Here is an 18210-nt window from a genome sequence, read left to right as displayed (position 1 = left end):
TTCGAACAGCTCTCCTTGGCGGTATGTCGTGGCAGCCACAAGGCCAGGTGGCGATCTCCTGTATCCATGGGGATACGGCGACATACCCCACTCTAAAAGTATACTTATCGGTAGGTCCGATAAAGCGCCACCTAGTAGTGGGGGTGGCCGAGAAGTTACCACACCCAGTTATTCTGGGTCGAGACTGGCCGCAATATAAAGATTTACTAAAAGTATCGGCAGCCTCGACCACACGTGTAAACACGGCAGATTCCCGAGGAAAGGAAGTCATTGGTACCGTTTTTCCTTTCCACGCCGAACTGTTTTCTCCCCTTTTCCGTCCTAGGAAAACACGTAAGGAGAGACGGAAGGAAAAGTGGGAGGGCGCATCGATGAGACACGGCTGGGGACTGGCGGGGGAAGGTTCTGATGGTCCCAAACGCCAATCGAAGGGGGTGGGGACACAGTGTGACCGGGCGGGCGAGGTTACTGGACCCTCGAGGGCAGAGACTGCTCCAGCCCCCGTCGATATCCCGGACGTGTGGGCCTCAAGCGCGGACCTAGTGTGGGAGCAAAACAACGACCCCACACTGGTGCACGCTTGGGAACAGGTCCGGTCTATTGAGGGTAAGGATGTTGATGGCATTGGGGCGCTGGTATATCCTCATTTCGTTGTAGAGGGGCACTTGCTATATAGAGTAAACCCCGCCCCGGGCACAGGACAGCCTGTCAAACAGTTGATGGTTCCCCCGTCCTGTCGACCAGAGGTCATGAGGCTGGCGCATGACGTCCCCTTTGCAGGACATCTTGGTGTTGACAAGACGAGGGACAGGATACTGGCTCGATTTTATTGGGCAGGGCTCTACACCGAGGTGGCGAAATATGTAGCTACCTGCCCGGACTGTCAGAGAGTAGCGCCGGGTCGAGTGCGCCCCGCCCCTTTGGTCCCACTGCCCATTGTCTCCATTCCCTTTGAACGCGTTGCAATGGACATAGTTGGGCCAGTGCTGCCTTCTGATTCCGGGTACACACACATATTAGTAATGGTGGATTATGCGACGCGGTACCCGGAAGCAGTTCCGCTGCGGTCCACTAGTGCCACTGCAATTGCGAAAGAGTTAAGTCAGATTATGGCTAGAGTAGGGATCCCAAAAGAAATATTAACTGATCATGGAACGAACTTTTTATCGAAAACGCTACAGCAAGTGTATAAAATTCTAAAAATACGTCCCATCAGGACATCGGTTTATCATCCCCAAACGGATGGACTGGTGGAACGTTTTAACCAAACTTTGAAGCAAATGTTGAGACGGTTTGTGAGTCAGGAGCAGAAACATTGGGCTACTCTTCTTCCTTATCTCCTCTTCGCAGTGAGAGAGGTGCCTCAGAGCTCAACGGGATTTTCCCCCTTTGAGCTGCTGTATGGCCGGCAGCCACGGGGCATCCTCGACCTGTTGAGAGAAGGTTGGGAAGAACACAAGGGCTCCTCTAAAAATGTAGTGCAGCATGTGCTCCTACTGCGGGATCGCCTCGATTTAATTGGTCGATTGGCTCAAGATAATCTTAGATCGGCTCAACATCGGCAACAGCAGCATTACAATACTAATGCACGAATTCGAACCTTTCGGCCAGGAGATAAAGTAATGCTGCTTCTTCCGTCATTGGAGTCGAAACTGTGTGCTAAATGGCAGGGGCCATATGAAGTGATACGGGCTGTAGGAGTAGTGAATTATGAAATTAGACAGCCCGATCGCCGTAACAAAACAGAAATTTATCACGTCAATTTATTAAAGCCCTGGAAGGCAAGGGAGGTCTTATTCATAGCCCCAGGCGAGGTGGAGGATGACTTAGGACCCTGTATAGAGGCCCCTAGCCCCAGCCAGATTTCAATGGGGGAACAGTTACTTCCAGATCAGCAAATAGAATTGCGTAAGTTGATCGGGAAATTTGGGGATGTGTTTTCTGATGTGCCCGGCAGAACTAACCTTACCAAATATGCTGTTATTACTCCGCCAGGGGTCACTGTTCGGGAGAGGCCCTACCGGATCCCAGAAAGCCGGCGGAGTGGCGTCCAGAACGAGGTGAGGGCGATGCTTGAACTTGGGGTCATTGAGCCTTCCAGAAGCGAGTGGTGCAGTCCCATCGTTATAGTGGCCAAAAAGGACGGCACTAATCGCTTCTGTGTTGATTTTCGAAAGGTCAATGCTATCGCCAAGTTCGACGCCTACCCCATGCCTCGGATCGACGAACTCCTCGACCGACTGGGAACGGCCAGGTTCATCTCAACTCTGGACCTGACGAAGGGATATTGGCAGATCCCTTTGACCCGTGATTCATGTGAAAAAACGGCATTTTCAACTCCGGATGGGCTGTTCCATTTTAAAACCATGCCGTTTGGGCTACATGGTGCGCCCGCCGCCTTTCAGAGACTGATGGACGAGGTGTTTCATCCCCATCGTGAGTATGCAGCAGCGTATATTGACGATGTGGTTATATATAGCTCCACCTGGAGAGAGCATGTAATTCGACTTGAAGCCGTCCTTCAGTCTCTAAGGGCTGCCCGGCTGACAGCTAACCTGAGGAAATGTGCGTTTGCTAAATTAGAAACGCAGTATTTAGGATTTATCATGGGAAATGGACGGGTGAAACCTGTAGCCACCAAGGTCCAGGCTTTGGTGGATGCAGCTGTCCCCAAGACCAAGTCCCAGGTGAGGTCACTATTGGGATTGGCTGGTTATTACCGCCGCTTTATCCCCGAGTATGCCACCGTGGTCAATCCCCTGGTGGACCTCACTAAGAAATGTGCGCCAAATTTAATCAAGTGGTCAGAAGAGTGTCAGGGGGCGTTTGAGACCATTAAACAAAAACTATGCCAGGCTCCTGCGCTGATAGCACCAGACTTTAGCAAGAGATTCCTCCTCCATACCGACGCGTCAGAAGTTGGTTTGGGGGCGGTCTTGTCCCAGAAAGTTAACGGGGTGGAACACCCCATTCTCTACATCAGCAAAAAAATGCTTCCTCGGGAGCGCAACTACTCGGTTGTGGAGAAGGAGTGTTTAGCCATTAAATGGGCAACTCACTCCCTCAGATATTACTTACTGGGACATTCATTTGATCTGGTCACGGACCACGCCCCACTCAGATGGTTAAGCACTATGAAGGATAGCAATGCTCGAATAACTCGGTGGTATTTGGCATTGCAGCCTTATATGTATCATATGGTGCATCGTGCGGGGAAAGATCACCAAAACGCTGATTATTTTTCCCGGGAGGGGGGAGTAATGGGGATGGTAGGTTTGGCCGAGTGTTCCTTCGGCTCCACTCTGAGCGGTGGGATATGTGACAAAGAGAGAATGAATTCTTGTTTTAGATCTCCCTTCCGACCGGTGAGGGCTGTGGAGAGGAGGAACAGGCAGAGCCACGGTGCGCAACGTCATCAACCCAGACGGGGAGCGCTGTGGCAATCGCGCATTGGTCAACGGCGATTGCCCACGCTGCCCAATGGGAGCGGGACGGAGCGTACAAAAGGGGGCGTGGCCCGGGGCTCTGTTCCTTCTGGCAAGGTACGGTGAGAGACAGAGAGAGAGAAAGAGAGAAAACAGTGGCAACTCAAACGGAGTACAAATAAAGAGGGGAAAAGAAATAAGAAGGACGGTTGGTTGGCCCAGAGGTTCCCTGTTAACCCCCTTGTTTTTATTTTACTTATTAGAGCACTAACGGGACGCTCGGGAGCGAGACGGGAGGAGCGAACCCGGAAGTGCTACGCTGGTCCCGCCCTGTTTTACCTCAGGGGAAGGAGGAAGGACGGACGATTGTTTTGTTTTGTTATTTTCCGTCCTCGTTGTTTTTGGTTCGTTTTTGTGAAGTTCTTTTTCCTCCCCCCCCCTGTTCCTTTTGCTTTGTGGTTGCCGGGTTACACATCGTTGTGTATCCCGGCTCCATTATTATTTCTATTGTGGCCAAATAAAGCCGGGCAGCAGTAAAAGTGAAAATCGAGACTGGTTTCTTTTATTTCCCTATCACCCACTCAGCTACCTGTCACACTTCTCCATCGCTATGTGGCTAATTCATCAGAACAAACCATATTAAAACAGTATTAAAGAAATGCTTCTTTTGAAAGACAATGCAGAGTATAGTAGGAACAAAAAAACGAGATTTGATTATTGATAATCACATGCCGCTAATAAGTGTGGAGTGGGGAGCTGTTTCATGCATTGCATCACACACTGCTTTAGCCGTGTGTATTACACTGTCTATAGGCAGCCTGTTGATGTAATACAGGTATACACCACTGTTACACCACTTTTAAAGGTACTTGAAAGCTTAATGGTTCAGCACTTGTTTTTGGCTTTTAAAATCACCTCTATGTAATACTGGATATTACTTATCGCGAATTGATCGCAAATCAAATATTAGTAAATTGATAAGTATTTTGCACAATGCGAGTCATGGTGACACAGAGCAAAGAATGAATAAACATGTTTAAATACAAGTCCCACCGAGTTATATATATTTTTTAAAACCATTGGATTTTTGTATTAGTGACAGATACAGGCTTTACAGATGTAACCCAGATGTACCTTTTGCACAAAAAAAAAACAGGGATCATAATACCAAGCTAAAAGAACAGTTCTTCTGAGCTCAACAGGTGTATTTACATGCAGCAGCCCGTTGTTATATATGGCTTATTCAACAAAGAAAAACGGAAATGATTTCCTTTTTTCCTCCAAAGACTTGTAAAAAGTTGCTCGTAAATACTCTGGTAAAGATCAGAGGTACTGAATTGTTATAAAAATGGCTAAGACTAACCAGTCTGCACTAGTTGGATCCCTTGACTTAATTTCCAAGCCATTTTATGAGCACATGTATCAAGTGCACCACAGATTCAGTTTACTACAAAGGAATAATATATGAAAACAATACCCCATTACAGGGTGTTTAAATACGGTCCAATATCCGCACACCCAGGGGCGTTGTTCAGCACGGACACCCCTTCCAAAGGGAATTGCTTGTCGAGTGAATCAGGCAGAATGGTTCTAAAAGGTATGGCGACATATCTGCACAGGTTAGAACACTTGAGCCAATGAGATTACTCCCTCTATTCTTGCCATTTTATAAAGCAGTATTTTTCCATAGTATCCAACAATAGTAATACAAATAAAGTGCTGACAGTAGAAACCATATGGCTAACAGTCTATGACTTGAACAGTTAGTTAAGCTGTACGATATGGAGAATGAATAAGTACTTCTCATTTTCATTGAGACTCATTTCTCCAGATGAATCATAGTTGCACCACATGTTTAATTATATATTTCCATGGTAACCGGGTTGCCTGATGATCAAATCCTGCAAAGGTTAGCCCCCATAATAGTACTTTGAACGCAGCATTTATATTGCAGCACCTACAATCAATATATATATATATATATTTTTTTGACAGATTCTACAGATGTACTGACCAGCACCAGGCAGTTCAGTCCTGTACAGCAAATAGAACAGAAATAATTTCTTACAGGTTACAGTTAATGAATCTTTCCAGTCACACGCTTCCCATTCACTATGTCTCACATGTGAAGTTTTGAAAGAAACACATGTTATATTCTTTTCAAATTTACTAAATGTGCAACATTTTAATCATAGTTTTTAATAATTATATAACATTTAGTTTAGGAATCTTTTTAAAGTGGTTACATACAGTACAACATACAATATACATCTGTAAACATGATATTATTCTATTAACAGGTGTAGATTACCATTTGACATAATAACACTGAATAGAAATAAACTAGTGTAACACTTTTTTCTACCATAACTTAGTACTGTATTTTTACTTATAGCGTGCATAATAAATATTGCACAACAATATAACAGATATACGATACACAGCAGTTTCACATCTACATATCTGTGTCAAGAAATCCAACACAGCCTATGGAGGGTTGATGGCCAAAGTGGCCACTCTCCTTATAAACACTGGTCATTGCCACAGTGCAAAACAACATTCTGACAATGTCTTCTTATCTGCTTTTTAATAGAATAAATGCAATTGAATGCAGCAATTAATATTTTGGTATTTCTTAGATAGAATAATGTATTCAAAACGTCACTGTCCTCTATAACAAACAAACAAAAAAAATCAATTGTGGTAATGCTATTACACGTAAACAAAAAAGACTGTTGTATGTGCACAGAACCTTTAGGATCCTCAATTGTATCCGTCCCATTGTCTGTCTGTCTGTCTGTCATAACCAAGCCTCCTCTTGACCTTTTGAATTTAATTTTGGTATAACCATTTGTATACAATGTTCTTTTATAAAATCGTTTTATTCTATACATTTGTTCGCTCACAATTTAAGCGATAATGGACACTATTTCGTAGTAATCTCGTCACTTGTCATAATCAGCAGAATGTTGGTAACATGAAAGGGTTCATAAATCCATGAGCATGAGGCTCCTCTGTGTGCGTGCGTGCCCTGGTTTACACTGGTCGCCAGCAAAAACACAAGAACCATGAATGGTAAGTATTTTTCCACTGTTATTTATGAATAATGTTAATGTGCAGTTATCAAAGAATATCTAGCAACTACTAGCTGAAATTTGAAAAGTATGCAAAATTATACAAAACAGATGTTGGGTTGGAGCTGTCAATCTTGTCTCAAGATGCAGGTGCTAATGTGCTGTAATTATCCCTCCTGGCAGTTTGCATTAAGGATGCTGGATCTCACCCAGTCAATAATAACTAAAGCTTCCTATATCACTAATGTGGCTGGTAATAACTGCACTAGACGTTCATATTTCACAACTGCCATCAACCAACTTCCCCCCTGAAACAGATCCACCCTCACTCAGATTTCTATAGTTTGTAATTTTCATTTTATTCTCAGGTTGTAAATGATTTCCTCCTGGTTAGCAGTCATTCTTGCTTTTCTTCCTTAGTCTATCATTTCTTTTGTTGGTTTACATTGGGCATTTAGCAGTGACATAATACAGGTACTTACACAACTTAGCAATGCAGTGCACAGGCTGATATTTATTTTTATTTAATTTTTTTAAAATGTAGTCGTCGCCAATGGTTTTTACCCCAGTTTTCTCCCCAATTTGGAATGCCCAATAATTGTTTTTATCCCAGTTCACCGCTGCAACCCCCCAGCGACTCGGGAAACGGAGGCAGAAACACGTGTCCTCCGAAACACGTGTCCTCCGAAACACGTGTCCTCCGAAACACGTGTCCTCCGAAACACGTGTCCTCCGAAACGTGTCATTTTTCCGTCATTTTTTGCACTGTGGATCCACAGCGAAGCCATCAGACCTATAGTGCCGGAGGATCTGAACGGCTCCACTGCAGACCCGCAGGCGCCCTATCAGCCACAAGGGTCGCTGGTGTCCGGTGAACCATTGATTCCCCTGCCGACCTAATCGCTCCCTATCCTGGCGGCCGCCCCCTAGGAAATCTCGGTCACGGTCGGCTGTGACATAGCCTGGATTCGAACCTGCGATCTCCACGCTATAGGGCACATCCTGCACTCCGCGCAGAGCGCCTTCACTGGATGCGCCAGTCGGGCTACTGAGTCATATTGTTGATGCAGAATCACTCAGATACTTTAAGACCCAACTAGACAGAAACCGGACGAGCTTAGACGGGCCGAATAGCCTCCTTTCATTCGTTCATTTTCTTGTGTTCTTATGTTCTTATTTGGTTGATATTAAACCTCTAAGTTGAGGATTCAAACCATAAAGAACATGACACACATTAGTACCGAGTTATCTTGCAACATCTTATCTAATAAAAAAATTGGGGGGGAGGGGTTTGCTCATTTATTATTATTATTATTATTATTATTATTATTTGTTTATTTAGCAGACGCCTTTATCCAAGGCGACTTACAGACTAGGGTGTGTGAACTATGCATCAGCTGCAGAGTCACCTACAACTACGTCTCACCCGAAAGACGGAGCACAAGGAGGTTAAGTGACTTGCTCAGGGTCACACAATGAGTCAGTGGCTGAGGTGGGATTTGAACCAGGGACCTCCTGGTTACAAGCCTCCTGGTTACAAGCCCCTTTCTTTAACCACTGGACCACACAGCCTCCTTGAGGGCTCACTGCAAGTTTGCTCTGAGAAGGGGTCTGTCCTCCCACATCTGAAAGTGAATACGACTATTTCTAAGAATGTGAACCTGGTAAATATTTATTGAGGCTAAAGCCTCAGTAGCAAATATTTTAAACTGCAAGTTAAAAACACTCATTCTTACACAGCATAGAGAAGTGAAATATCTATAAAACACTTGTGACTGGGGGGAAAAGAAGCTGCCACCTCCCAAGCCCATTTCAGAACGTTCTAGAAAACAAATGACTATAAATGTCTTTCATCTTTAACTAAACTGAGTATGTCTTCAGGGGAAAGATCTTGTGCATGACTAATTGTATTCAGTGTTTGAAGATAAAACAGAGCTTTGAAAGTGGTTCAAGGCGGCTTTAAGGTAGAAATGAAACACTCATGTTACAACAAAGTACAACAGTTGGGGAAAAAAGTGCCCGCTTATAGTCTTTATGCATTTACTGATTTCAAATAAAACACCACAGATACTAATAAAGCACAACGCTTTAATGTACCCAGGGGGCAACACCCAAACAGGAGGGCTGACAGTACAAATATCACAGCTAATGAGTCCATGGGAATAGTTATTGATACATATAATTCCCTTATGTGTGGGGAGTCATTACAATGTTAATCTTTTTTTAGTGTTCTGAACACTTGTTCTTGCAATCATTCTATTGTAACCCACACAAAGTATAATCCTCAATGTTATTCTTTGTTTGTAGCAAAGACCAAGCTCACCTTTCCAGAATTATTCTGGAGGTCTTCTCCACCTCCCTTTCACCCTTCCTCACTTTACCTCCAGCAAGATACTCAATTAAAATGCTGAAAATAATACTGCTTGAAGATCAACATTTGTTATCTAACATGTTATTTGCAGTAATCAACCCACTAGTGTCATTGTTGTACTGAAACATAGTTTTCATATAGAACACATGCAGTCTTTAACTGACCAGTGCTATACAGCCACTCTCACTATATTGCCACATCTCCCTTAACTTTGCTGACTGTAGTATGGAAATGGTTCAATAGTACCCCTCCAGAGACAGAGGAACACATGCAGTACAGTATGGGTGATAAAATAACTGAAATAAAGGAGGACATCCTTCAAGGGGCTCTGTGTGCCTCTGTGCTGTTTTAATGCTTATTGACAGATACTTTAGGACATGCCGTCATAGTAAAAAACACACACACACACATATATATATATATATATCATAGACATTCAGTAGTCTCATTTGGTCTTTCATATTTTATTTTGACAAAATTGTTCTAATGTCTAATTTATGAGAGGATTTAATCCTTAAGCCATATCAGTTGTGGTTAAATTGAAAAGGAAACATGTCCATTTCTTTCTAAGCCTCTGTAACAGTGTTACATTGTTTTAAACAATTAACTGGTTAGGATGGTTTTGTGCCTATGAAATAGCCTTTATAATGTTAATTTGCATCATGGTACCTACAAAATCACCAGTCGACACAGCCGTTCACAATAATCTCAGGCATTGTTGCCCTACATACAGAACAAATCACCTGGTTCTCAGTTAATGCCCTGCAGGGATGCTGAAGGATTTAGTAGTGACCACACAGGATTGAGGGGCATATATTACATGATTCTTCAACTCATTAAGTGCCATTGTCCCATTTGAGGACAGGCTACAGTCCTTTGCGATTTTTGGAGCATTTTTAACAGACATCTGCCTGTTATTTTAATGTTTTCTTTAACTGTATTGTTGTGATAACTTACACTAATTTTGTTAACTGCAAAAGTTAAGTCTAAATGTAATGTATCAAATGACATAAACACAGCTTGTGTTCTAATTTTTGCTTAAATACAAAAGTAGTAATACAGTGGAGAGTCAATTATCCGATCTTTGATCAACCGTACTGTCTAATCAACCGAACACACCTGTAACCACGTGATGAATTAAGTGTGGTGTATTACGCACACAGCTTCTGCTGATAAAACAGCCAAAAAAAGGACCAGCAGACTGAGGCAAATGAAAGTTACAGAATTATTCAGACCACCAAAATCGTAGCTGGAGCATTGTGTGCTACCAGCATCGAGCAGTTCTTTCAGAAACTGCAAGATAACTGGCATAGTGCAGGAGACTGGGTCATGACCCTTAGTCAGACACCAGTTCTGAAAGTATCTCCACTTGTAGGCGTATAACGACCTAGTGGAGCCTGCCCTAGCTTTCTGCAACGTGCCCACGACCGTGTCAGATAGCCCTAGGGCTGACCAGCAGTCACGTTCAAGGGCCAGACCCATAACTCGAACCTGCCCGGTGCCTCTCGTTTGACTGAGTAGATCCAGGAGAAGCAGGATCTCTCAGGGCTGGCCTTGTAAGAGCTGGCATAGGGTCAAAACCAGATTCTCTTGGGCCACCTGGGGGTACCTAAGAGAGCTGTCGCCTTCTCTAACCGGACCTTCTCTAGAAAGGCCGGGAGCAACAGTATCGGCGGGAATGCGTAAAGAAGCGTCCTGGGCCACTCGTGGGCTAGGGCATCGATGCCGAGTGGACCGCCTAAGTGGTGGAGGGAATACCACAGGAGGCAGTGTGTCGTCTCTGCCGAGGCGAAGAGATCGACCTGCGCCTTCCCGAATCATTCCCAAATGTGCTCCACCACCTGAGGGTGGAGCTGCCTCTCTGACAGATGCACACCCTCCCTGGAAAAGAGGTCCGCTGCCCAGTTCACCACTCCAGGAAGATACGTCGCCCGTAGGGACAGCAGGTTCCTTTGAGCCCACATCAAAAGCCGGAAGGCAATGCAACCCCGGGGACTGAAGGCCACCCTGATGGTTGACATACGCCACTACTACAGTGTTGTCCGTCCGGACCAACACATGAGTTCCTTGCAGCAACGGGAGGAAGTGCTGGAGGGCAAGTAAAACAGCCTGCAACTCCAGCATGTTTATGTGCAGGGACGTCCAACGGCATGACCAGGTGCCACGGACTTCTCTGCCTTCCCAGACCACCCCCCAACCCAAGATGGAGGCCTCCGTCGTCACCACTTGATGGTACAACACTACTCCCATCCGCACCCCTTCGCGCAGGTGCGAGGTCGTCCTCCACCAGAGCAGGGTTGCCGAACACGAGTGAGACACTGTCAGACGACGGTGTCTATCGGGGATGTAAATGAAACGCATTGAGCCGCGCTTGCAGCGGGCAGATGCAGAGTAAGCCCAGCTCGATCAGACCCAATAGTTTTTGCCACAACTCCAAGGTAACCTCCGATCACCGTCAAAACGGGGAGAGGCAACCTCAAATAGCTGCTACTCTGTCGTCCGACAGGTATGTGCGCATCGTACTGGAGCCCAGCCGGAGCCCCAAGTACATTGTGCACTGCACCGGTGTAAGCCGACTCTTTGCATCGTTGATGGTGAGGCCCAGCCTCACCAGATGCTCAGTCACAATCGCCGTGTGGACCACTCCTCCCTCTGCACCAAGTACCGGGTGCACTGAGCACCGCCTGCACCGAGCACCGCATGCACCAAGCACCACGTGCACTGAGGCTCTATGCACACCTGGCACCGTATGCACCACATGCACCGTGCGCAACAAGGCACCAAGGTACCAAAGTACCAGGGGGGAGCAAAAGCAGCAGTGCCTGCCCTGACCGCATGTAGTCACACACCTGGTCAGTGCGTAGCATAAACCAGGGAGACACACAGGCTAAAGCAGCGCTGGGCGAGTTGAAAAACTTTTTTTCTGAAGGCCCGACACACCGGGGTGGGCAGGCCAAAGCAGCCGGCGAGGTCTACTCTAAGTGGGGCAGGTAAACACGCAGCCCCGGTAGAGGAAATACACTGCTGGCTATTGTTGTTGTTTTTTAAAACTGCACTGCAGCTAATCCACAGCACAACGCAGGCAGGCTGGGTTGTGTGATCGGGTCACACAACAACAACAACAATACATTTATTTATTTATTTATATTTCGCACTACTGCATGCACAGCAGTCGGCAAGATCACTCAACAGCCGGGATACAGCAAGGCATAGTCCCGGTGGAGAAAATGCGTTCGCCCCAAGAGTGTAGGCAGAAAAGACACACACACTCCTTTAAATCAATACTGCACAGGCAGTTGCTCACATACGACAGACAGTAAGAAAAGGCAGCCTGCAATGCAAGCGAGGCAGGCTGCTGAAGAAAGGAGAAAAAAAGACGCTTTGATTTAGAGCTGCTGATTCTATGGAAGAGGCAAGCCATCTTTCAGCACGAATGCAGGGGAACTGCAGTCGACTTGGAGCTCACAGAGCTCTTTCCTTACCGTCTTGAGAAGCAAAAAGAGACCGTGGCTTCCGTGGGCTTTAATCCCTCGGTAGGCGGAATCGAGGACGTCACCCCAGGAAGGGGCCTATCGGCAGCTCTGATATAAAGAGTTCAGTGAATACCTAGGAAGGCATATCCCATAAGTAATGTTTTGGTGGTCATCTTCGAATTGAAAGGGAGCAGTCACCTCGTTCTTGATTTTTCTTCTATTTCGTCAGTAAGGGCTGGAGCTCCCGTCTATGAACTTTTATTTTATTGATTTCAATTTGCATGCTATTACAATGCCTTAACAGCAAGTACCAAAGTATAGAAACATTTTACTATTTTTTTTTTTTTTTTTTTTTTAAGTTTAATGATTCCTAAAGTTCTGTAATGTGTAATGTGTACTGAATTGTATTCTTTGATGATTTTCAAAGTTCGGTATATGGTACGTTTAATTACATTATTTCATTACCTTAAGTGTAGGTGTTAAAATTGCTTTAATTCAATGATTTGTAAAGCTTTGTAATTTTGTATGCTTAATGTGATAGAATAAGTTACTAACTATATATAATCAGTAGGTACTTGTGTACTAAGTACTTGTGTATGTTAACTTTATTCTATACATTATTAAAGGTATAGTAATTGTTATTAATACCTGTTCGATTATCCATACCAGGTCCATAGCCAGCCATGAAAAATCACAGAGGCACTTGCACTTTTTAATAAAAATAGAGTCAGTGTCGCTGTAGTCTGCAATGACAGCAAAGACTTTGAAGAGCCCAGAGATATCAGCAGGACTTGGGAATTAATGTGCACACACAACGAGGGATGAAATGCGTTTTTATTTATGGCAAAGCAACGTTTAAAAGGCCTAAATAAATCATTACTAGTATGATTTTAACCAATCTGGCTACGGTTATGCAAACTAGTATAAGGTCCCAATTAGTTTGGATAATTGACTCTCTACTGTAAATGCAAAAAAGTATAAAATAGTATATTATTTCCATGTTATGTTTCATTGATTGGTTGTTTTAAACTGCTCTGCTGGCCAGAAAGCAGAATCACAGAGGCACAATTATCAGTTCATTAGGAAATTCCTTTATGTAGCCCATATTTCTGGGTGATGACCCTGCTTAGATTTGTAATCTGTACTGGTCCATTACCTATAAAAAAAAAAAAACTGGATATGCAGTCTGTATAGTCATTAGAACCTACCTCCATGTGACCACAAACTGCACAGTCTAGAGCCCTTTATTCTATATGTAATGCACCGCAGTGGGTTTTATTCCTGAAGACTAATGCTTGTCCAGGATCCACCCAGAAGAGTGGCCAACACTTCTTCAAAATGAAACAGGATGTGGTATTCCTGATCCATTACATTCATCAGCATTTCCATGCCAACCCCCTATATGAAATATCACTTCTGTACTAACAATAAGTCCCCTCTGTTTAAACAAGGTGATTATTATCAGCTCCTGTAGGAAATTAAACACAGGGCAGAGCAGTAATATGCAGATATGCAGATTTTCAGAGAGAATGGCAGCTAGCCCTGGGTAACACAGCCAGTTTGATTAATCTGCATCATATGAATACAAAATCAACCGCCAACCTCTCTTGGGCTTGCATTAAAATGTCACTTTTTGTCTCAAATGTATGTCTGAAAAGACATTTGAAACACTCTAAATGACTGTATAACACATTACACCACTGCTAAAAGTTCTGGTTAGCATAAGGACTGTTTTGATTTTAAACAACATCCAACAATGATATACCCATGCTACAAAAATGTAACCAGTAATACTTAACAGCTTTAAATGGCTTTACATTTTCAAAGGTCCTCCAAAATAATAATAATAATAATAATAATAATAATAATAATAATACACATAACATATACAAGTATCTGTATACAATCAAAATAAGCTTCAGTTTGAATTTGTGTCTCATGTTTTATTATTCAGGGAGGCTACCGCGTCACATATGGTGTCAGTGTGGGATAGCGCCCCCAGAGACTCAGACCAGGAACTGCAGGGTAAAGAAAATTAAAAAAAATAAAATAAAAAAAATAAACAGAAAGAAAAGATGGAATGGGACAAAAGCATGGATGAGCAACAGCACCGATTGGAGGCAGAAGGGGCTCCTAGATGTGAGGAATGTTGGGACTTTGGGCACGTCTACAAGGGGTGCCGACAGAGACCTTCTCTGGTGGGAGGCCTGGGGTCGGGTTATTATTATTATTATTATTATTATTTATTTCTTAGCAGACGCCATTATCCAGGGCGACTTACAATTGTTACAAGATATCACATTATACATTATTTCACATTATACAGATATCTCATTATTTTTACATACAATTACCCATTTATACAGTTGGGTTTTTACTGGAGCAATCTAGGTAAAGTACCTTGCTCAAGGGTACAGCAGCAGTGTCCCCCACTGGGGATTGAACCCACAACCCTCTGGTCAACAGTCCAGAGCCCTAACCACTACTCCACACTGCTGCCCTTTTGGGTTGAGGTGAGCATGGCAGAGGAGTGGCCCCTTCGGGAGGTCCAACCCCAGCCACCTGCCCAAAAGAAGCGGATGGAGGACTTGCTTCCATGGTGCTGTTAGCATTGCTGCTGCCAGTTTTGTAACAAGCAGCATTTCCGCTGCTGGAGTGGCCCACACAGCTGTCAGCATTGCCACTGCCAGCGTTGCCCCTAGCAGCATTTTCGCTGTCAGTGGCGAGGACACCCTGGCAGAAGAAGGAGGAGGTGAGGAGCCCTCCACCACAGCCCAGAGGCACGGGTGTGTGTGTGTGTGGGGGGGATATTGGGTGGCAGGGAGGGAGTTAAGATCCTCCCTGCAAAAACACGTGGGAATGTGGCTGGAGCCGTGAATTGAATAAGTGATTAAATAATGAATTAAGGCTCCAGCCACAGGTGTATAAATATAGGACGATCACGGGTGTTAGATTGGTTAGTGTTAGAGTTGATGTTGGTGAGAGGTGGAGGTTTTCGTGTTGCATGCGTGAGTGTTTTTGTATACCTATTGTTCTGGCCCTTGCACCTGTTATTTTGTTAATGTGTTTTGTTAGTGTTTGTTTCTTTGTTTTATTTGTTTATTAAAAAGTGCATTAACGTAACTTAGCCATGCAGCTTTCTGTGTCTGAGTCTCTGTCCCTGCATTGCCATCTGTGCTGGGAGGCTTCCGCACCACAGTTCCTCTGAGGTTCTACTGTACAGCCACTGCTAATGCATGATATTAAAATGCATTTTGGTATTTCTAGCCTGCCAGAGCTTTACTGTGTCCACTCCTAGTACTACTGTATACACAGGCATAGTGTCAGAACAAAGTCAGTTATCACCAGTAACGTAGTGGTTGTTCAGGATCAGCGCAGATCAAGGTTATTGACATGATGTAACTGAATATTATTGTAGATAATTGCCTGTTTGCAATGCAATTATAATAAAGTAACATGTTAGGAAATAAGATTAACTGTGTCAATTAAAATTATAATTCTGTAGTACAGAAAACTTGGCATACTGGAATGTGAAAGAGGATGAGCTTAAAATAAATGAATATATTAGTTAAATCACATAAACATGAAGGGACATTTACATTTTTGTCATGTATTTTATGTAGATCCATTAATTGTTAAAAATCGGGAAAACAAATGTATGAATAAACGTGCTATTTTTAATTGAAACAGTTTCATCGAGAAACAGATTGCATCAGTTAATAAAATACAGTGGCAGTTTTGAAGAATTGCTTATGCTAATATATACAAAATAAAAAAAAACAGATTGCCTAACCTTTAAAAGGTAAGTGGTATATCTTAGCTTTGGATATGTACATGAAAATTTCACTGTAATATTTCAGCTTCTAAATTATTTTTGCTTGATAATGTCATTATATATTTATTTTCCCGGAAAGATAAAATGTAATATGAAGTGTCATTTCACGCTTGCTTTCCTAAAATATAGGATTTTCTTTTCATATTGAAGACCCTAGCAGGGCTATTTAAAACGATTCCATGCCCTTCCAATTATTGTATAGAAAATGGGCATTCTGCAATATTATTCAAGCTGTAATTCCCTGCTGAATCTGGCAGGATGTTTCTTTTCATCACTTGGCAATTTCTATCTAGTTATGGTATAATTAAGTTTCCTGACCCTTGCTCACACTCTTAACTAGGCATTTAGAAATATACTAGAATTGCAGATCTTTAGCCTGATGTCCTCTCTCTCTGCACAGTAATAGAATAAAATTATTAATCCAGTAATTGTATAGAACACATTAGTTTGCATTGAATTTCACTATTTCTCATTTTCTTTGAGTGATAATCAGCCACAGGGAGCAGAACCTCTTGTTCAATCCCAAGGGAGCCACCTGTATGCCTGTGATTATGTCAAACCAAATGCATGCTTGGGTAGTGGAGAAAAATAGCATATAAATCGCCGATGAAAAATGGAGGGGGAGAAATCAGTTGTAAACAAAAGTGTGTCTACTCAGACAGCACAAATACATCCCTTTTGAAACTTACTCCCGTTCAATAATTTGATGCCTTCCTTTATGCCTAATATTTTACCTAATCAAGTTCTGTAGAAAAAAAATAAATCTAATTCTTCTGAAGCTAAAAAGGACCACTTGTAGTTTAGTTCTCTTATCACCACCACTACTGTTTATTCTCTGTATAGCAGAATTCTAATAAAAACAGCTTCACTGCACGTCATAATCAGACGTTTATCAACATTTGTATACTTTTCAACTTCTGGGGGTGCCGCTTTCTAAAAGGAGAAAGAGACCCAACTAGAAGGTATGTTCCAAAGGGATGCATTTATTTTATTTGGATTAGATAATGTTATGTATTATTGAAGCTGATATAAAGTTGTGGTATCAGGATGTGGTATCAGGCTATGTAGCTCTGAAGAAGTGGTGGTGCGGAAGACAACGCAGGGGGATTTAAGTAACGTTGAGGGGATTCTGGATCTGGATTGTGACAGCATTGACGTTGTGTCACTTTAACCTGTGACCTCTAAAAAGAAGAGGGTCGGCCAGAGAACTGGAAATAACCTTTGTCCCTAACTGCATGGTTCACTGCAGGTCACAAGCAAGCATTGGCTGAAAGTAACTGGCAAGGGGAAATGTAGGTAGCCTATCCAGCATCATCCATCTCACTAAGACCTAATTCAAGATATTCATTGATAGGAAGAGGGAGTCTGCACCAAAGAAATCAAGTATTACACCATATTGCATACAGATGACAACAATTAACCCGCAGATTAAATTTTAATTATGGCTCTGCTAGCCTAATAGCAGCTTTTAAAAAAAATCCTGTAACATTATTTTACATGACAGTAGCTGCTATTTACTTCATGCTAACATTGGACTCGGTTTTCGCCTAGATATAATGAGATAGCAGTTGTGGGCACCAACCAAGATGTACCTTTGCTGTAATATATGCGCCTTCAGCGATTTTTCCTCCACCAGGTAACATGAATTTCCTATTGGCCCGATGTTGATGGCTGAAGTGTAATGCTGGCTCCAAGGATCAGCCTATTTGTGACCTCCCAAGGTGGTGATGCTGGCACCAGGGATCAACCAAAGTGCAGCTTCCCTAGCGCCTCAGCATGACAACCGCCTGGAATAGGCTGGGTGGAGCACTTTGCTGGAGTCATCACATGAGCACCTCCCGTCTTCGGTGCAGTGCATTCGCCCACGGCACCTCGGGAAGACTCGACAGTGAAGACAATTATGGGAGGTCACTTTTGGAAGTTTATTCATTTTTAAAATGATAAATAAGATAATATTCTGTATTTTCAGTCTTGCAGGTTATCGAAAAGGACACATCGCCGCTCCAGGACAAACTGAACACATCTGCAATTC

The 18210-nt window shown here is 43.3% G+C and overlaps 1 protein-coding gene across 2 annotated transcripts in view; it reads left to right on the top strand.

The window, feature by feature from the left end:
• The window catches only part of LOC131737788 (zinc finger protein 446-like), a 5784-nt gene extending 1788 nt beyond the window's left edge, over positions 1 to 3996 (top strand). For both annotated transcript variants that reach the window (XM_059029147.1, XM_059029146.1), the window contains one exon: positions 3689 to 3996. In XM_059029147.1, the coding sequence (XP_058885130.1) occupies positions 3689 to 3696 (8 nt within the window). In that variant the 3' untranslated portion in view covers positions 3697 to 3996. The remainder of the gene's footprint in view (positions 1 to 3688) is intronic.
• Positions 3997 to 18210: the final 14214 nt, after the last annotated feature.

This window comes from Acipenser ruthenus, chromosome 8, assembly GCF_902713425.1.
Source record: "Acipenser ruthenus chromosome 8, fAciRut3.2 maternal haplotype, whole genome shotgun sequence".
In the NCBI taxonomy this organism is placed as follows: Eukaryota; Metazoa; Chordata; class Actinopteri; order Acipenseriformes; family Acipenseridae; genus Acipenser; species Acipenser ruthenus.
This window is presented reverse-complemented; position numbering and strand designations above follow the sequence as displayed.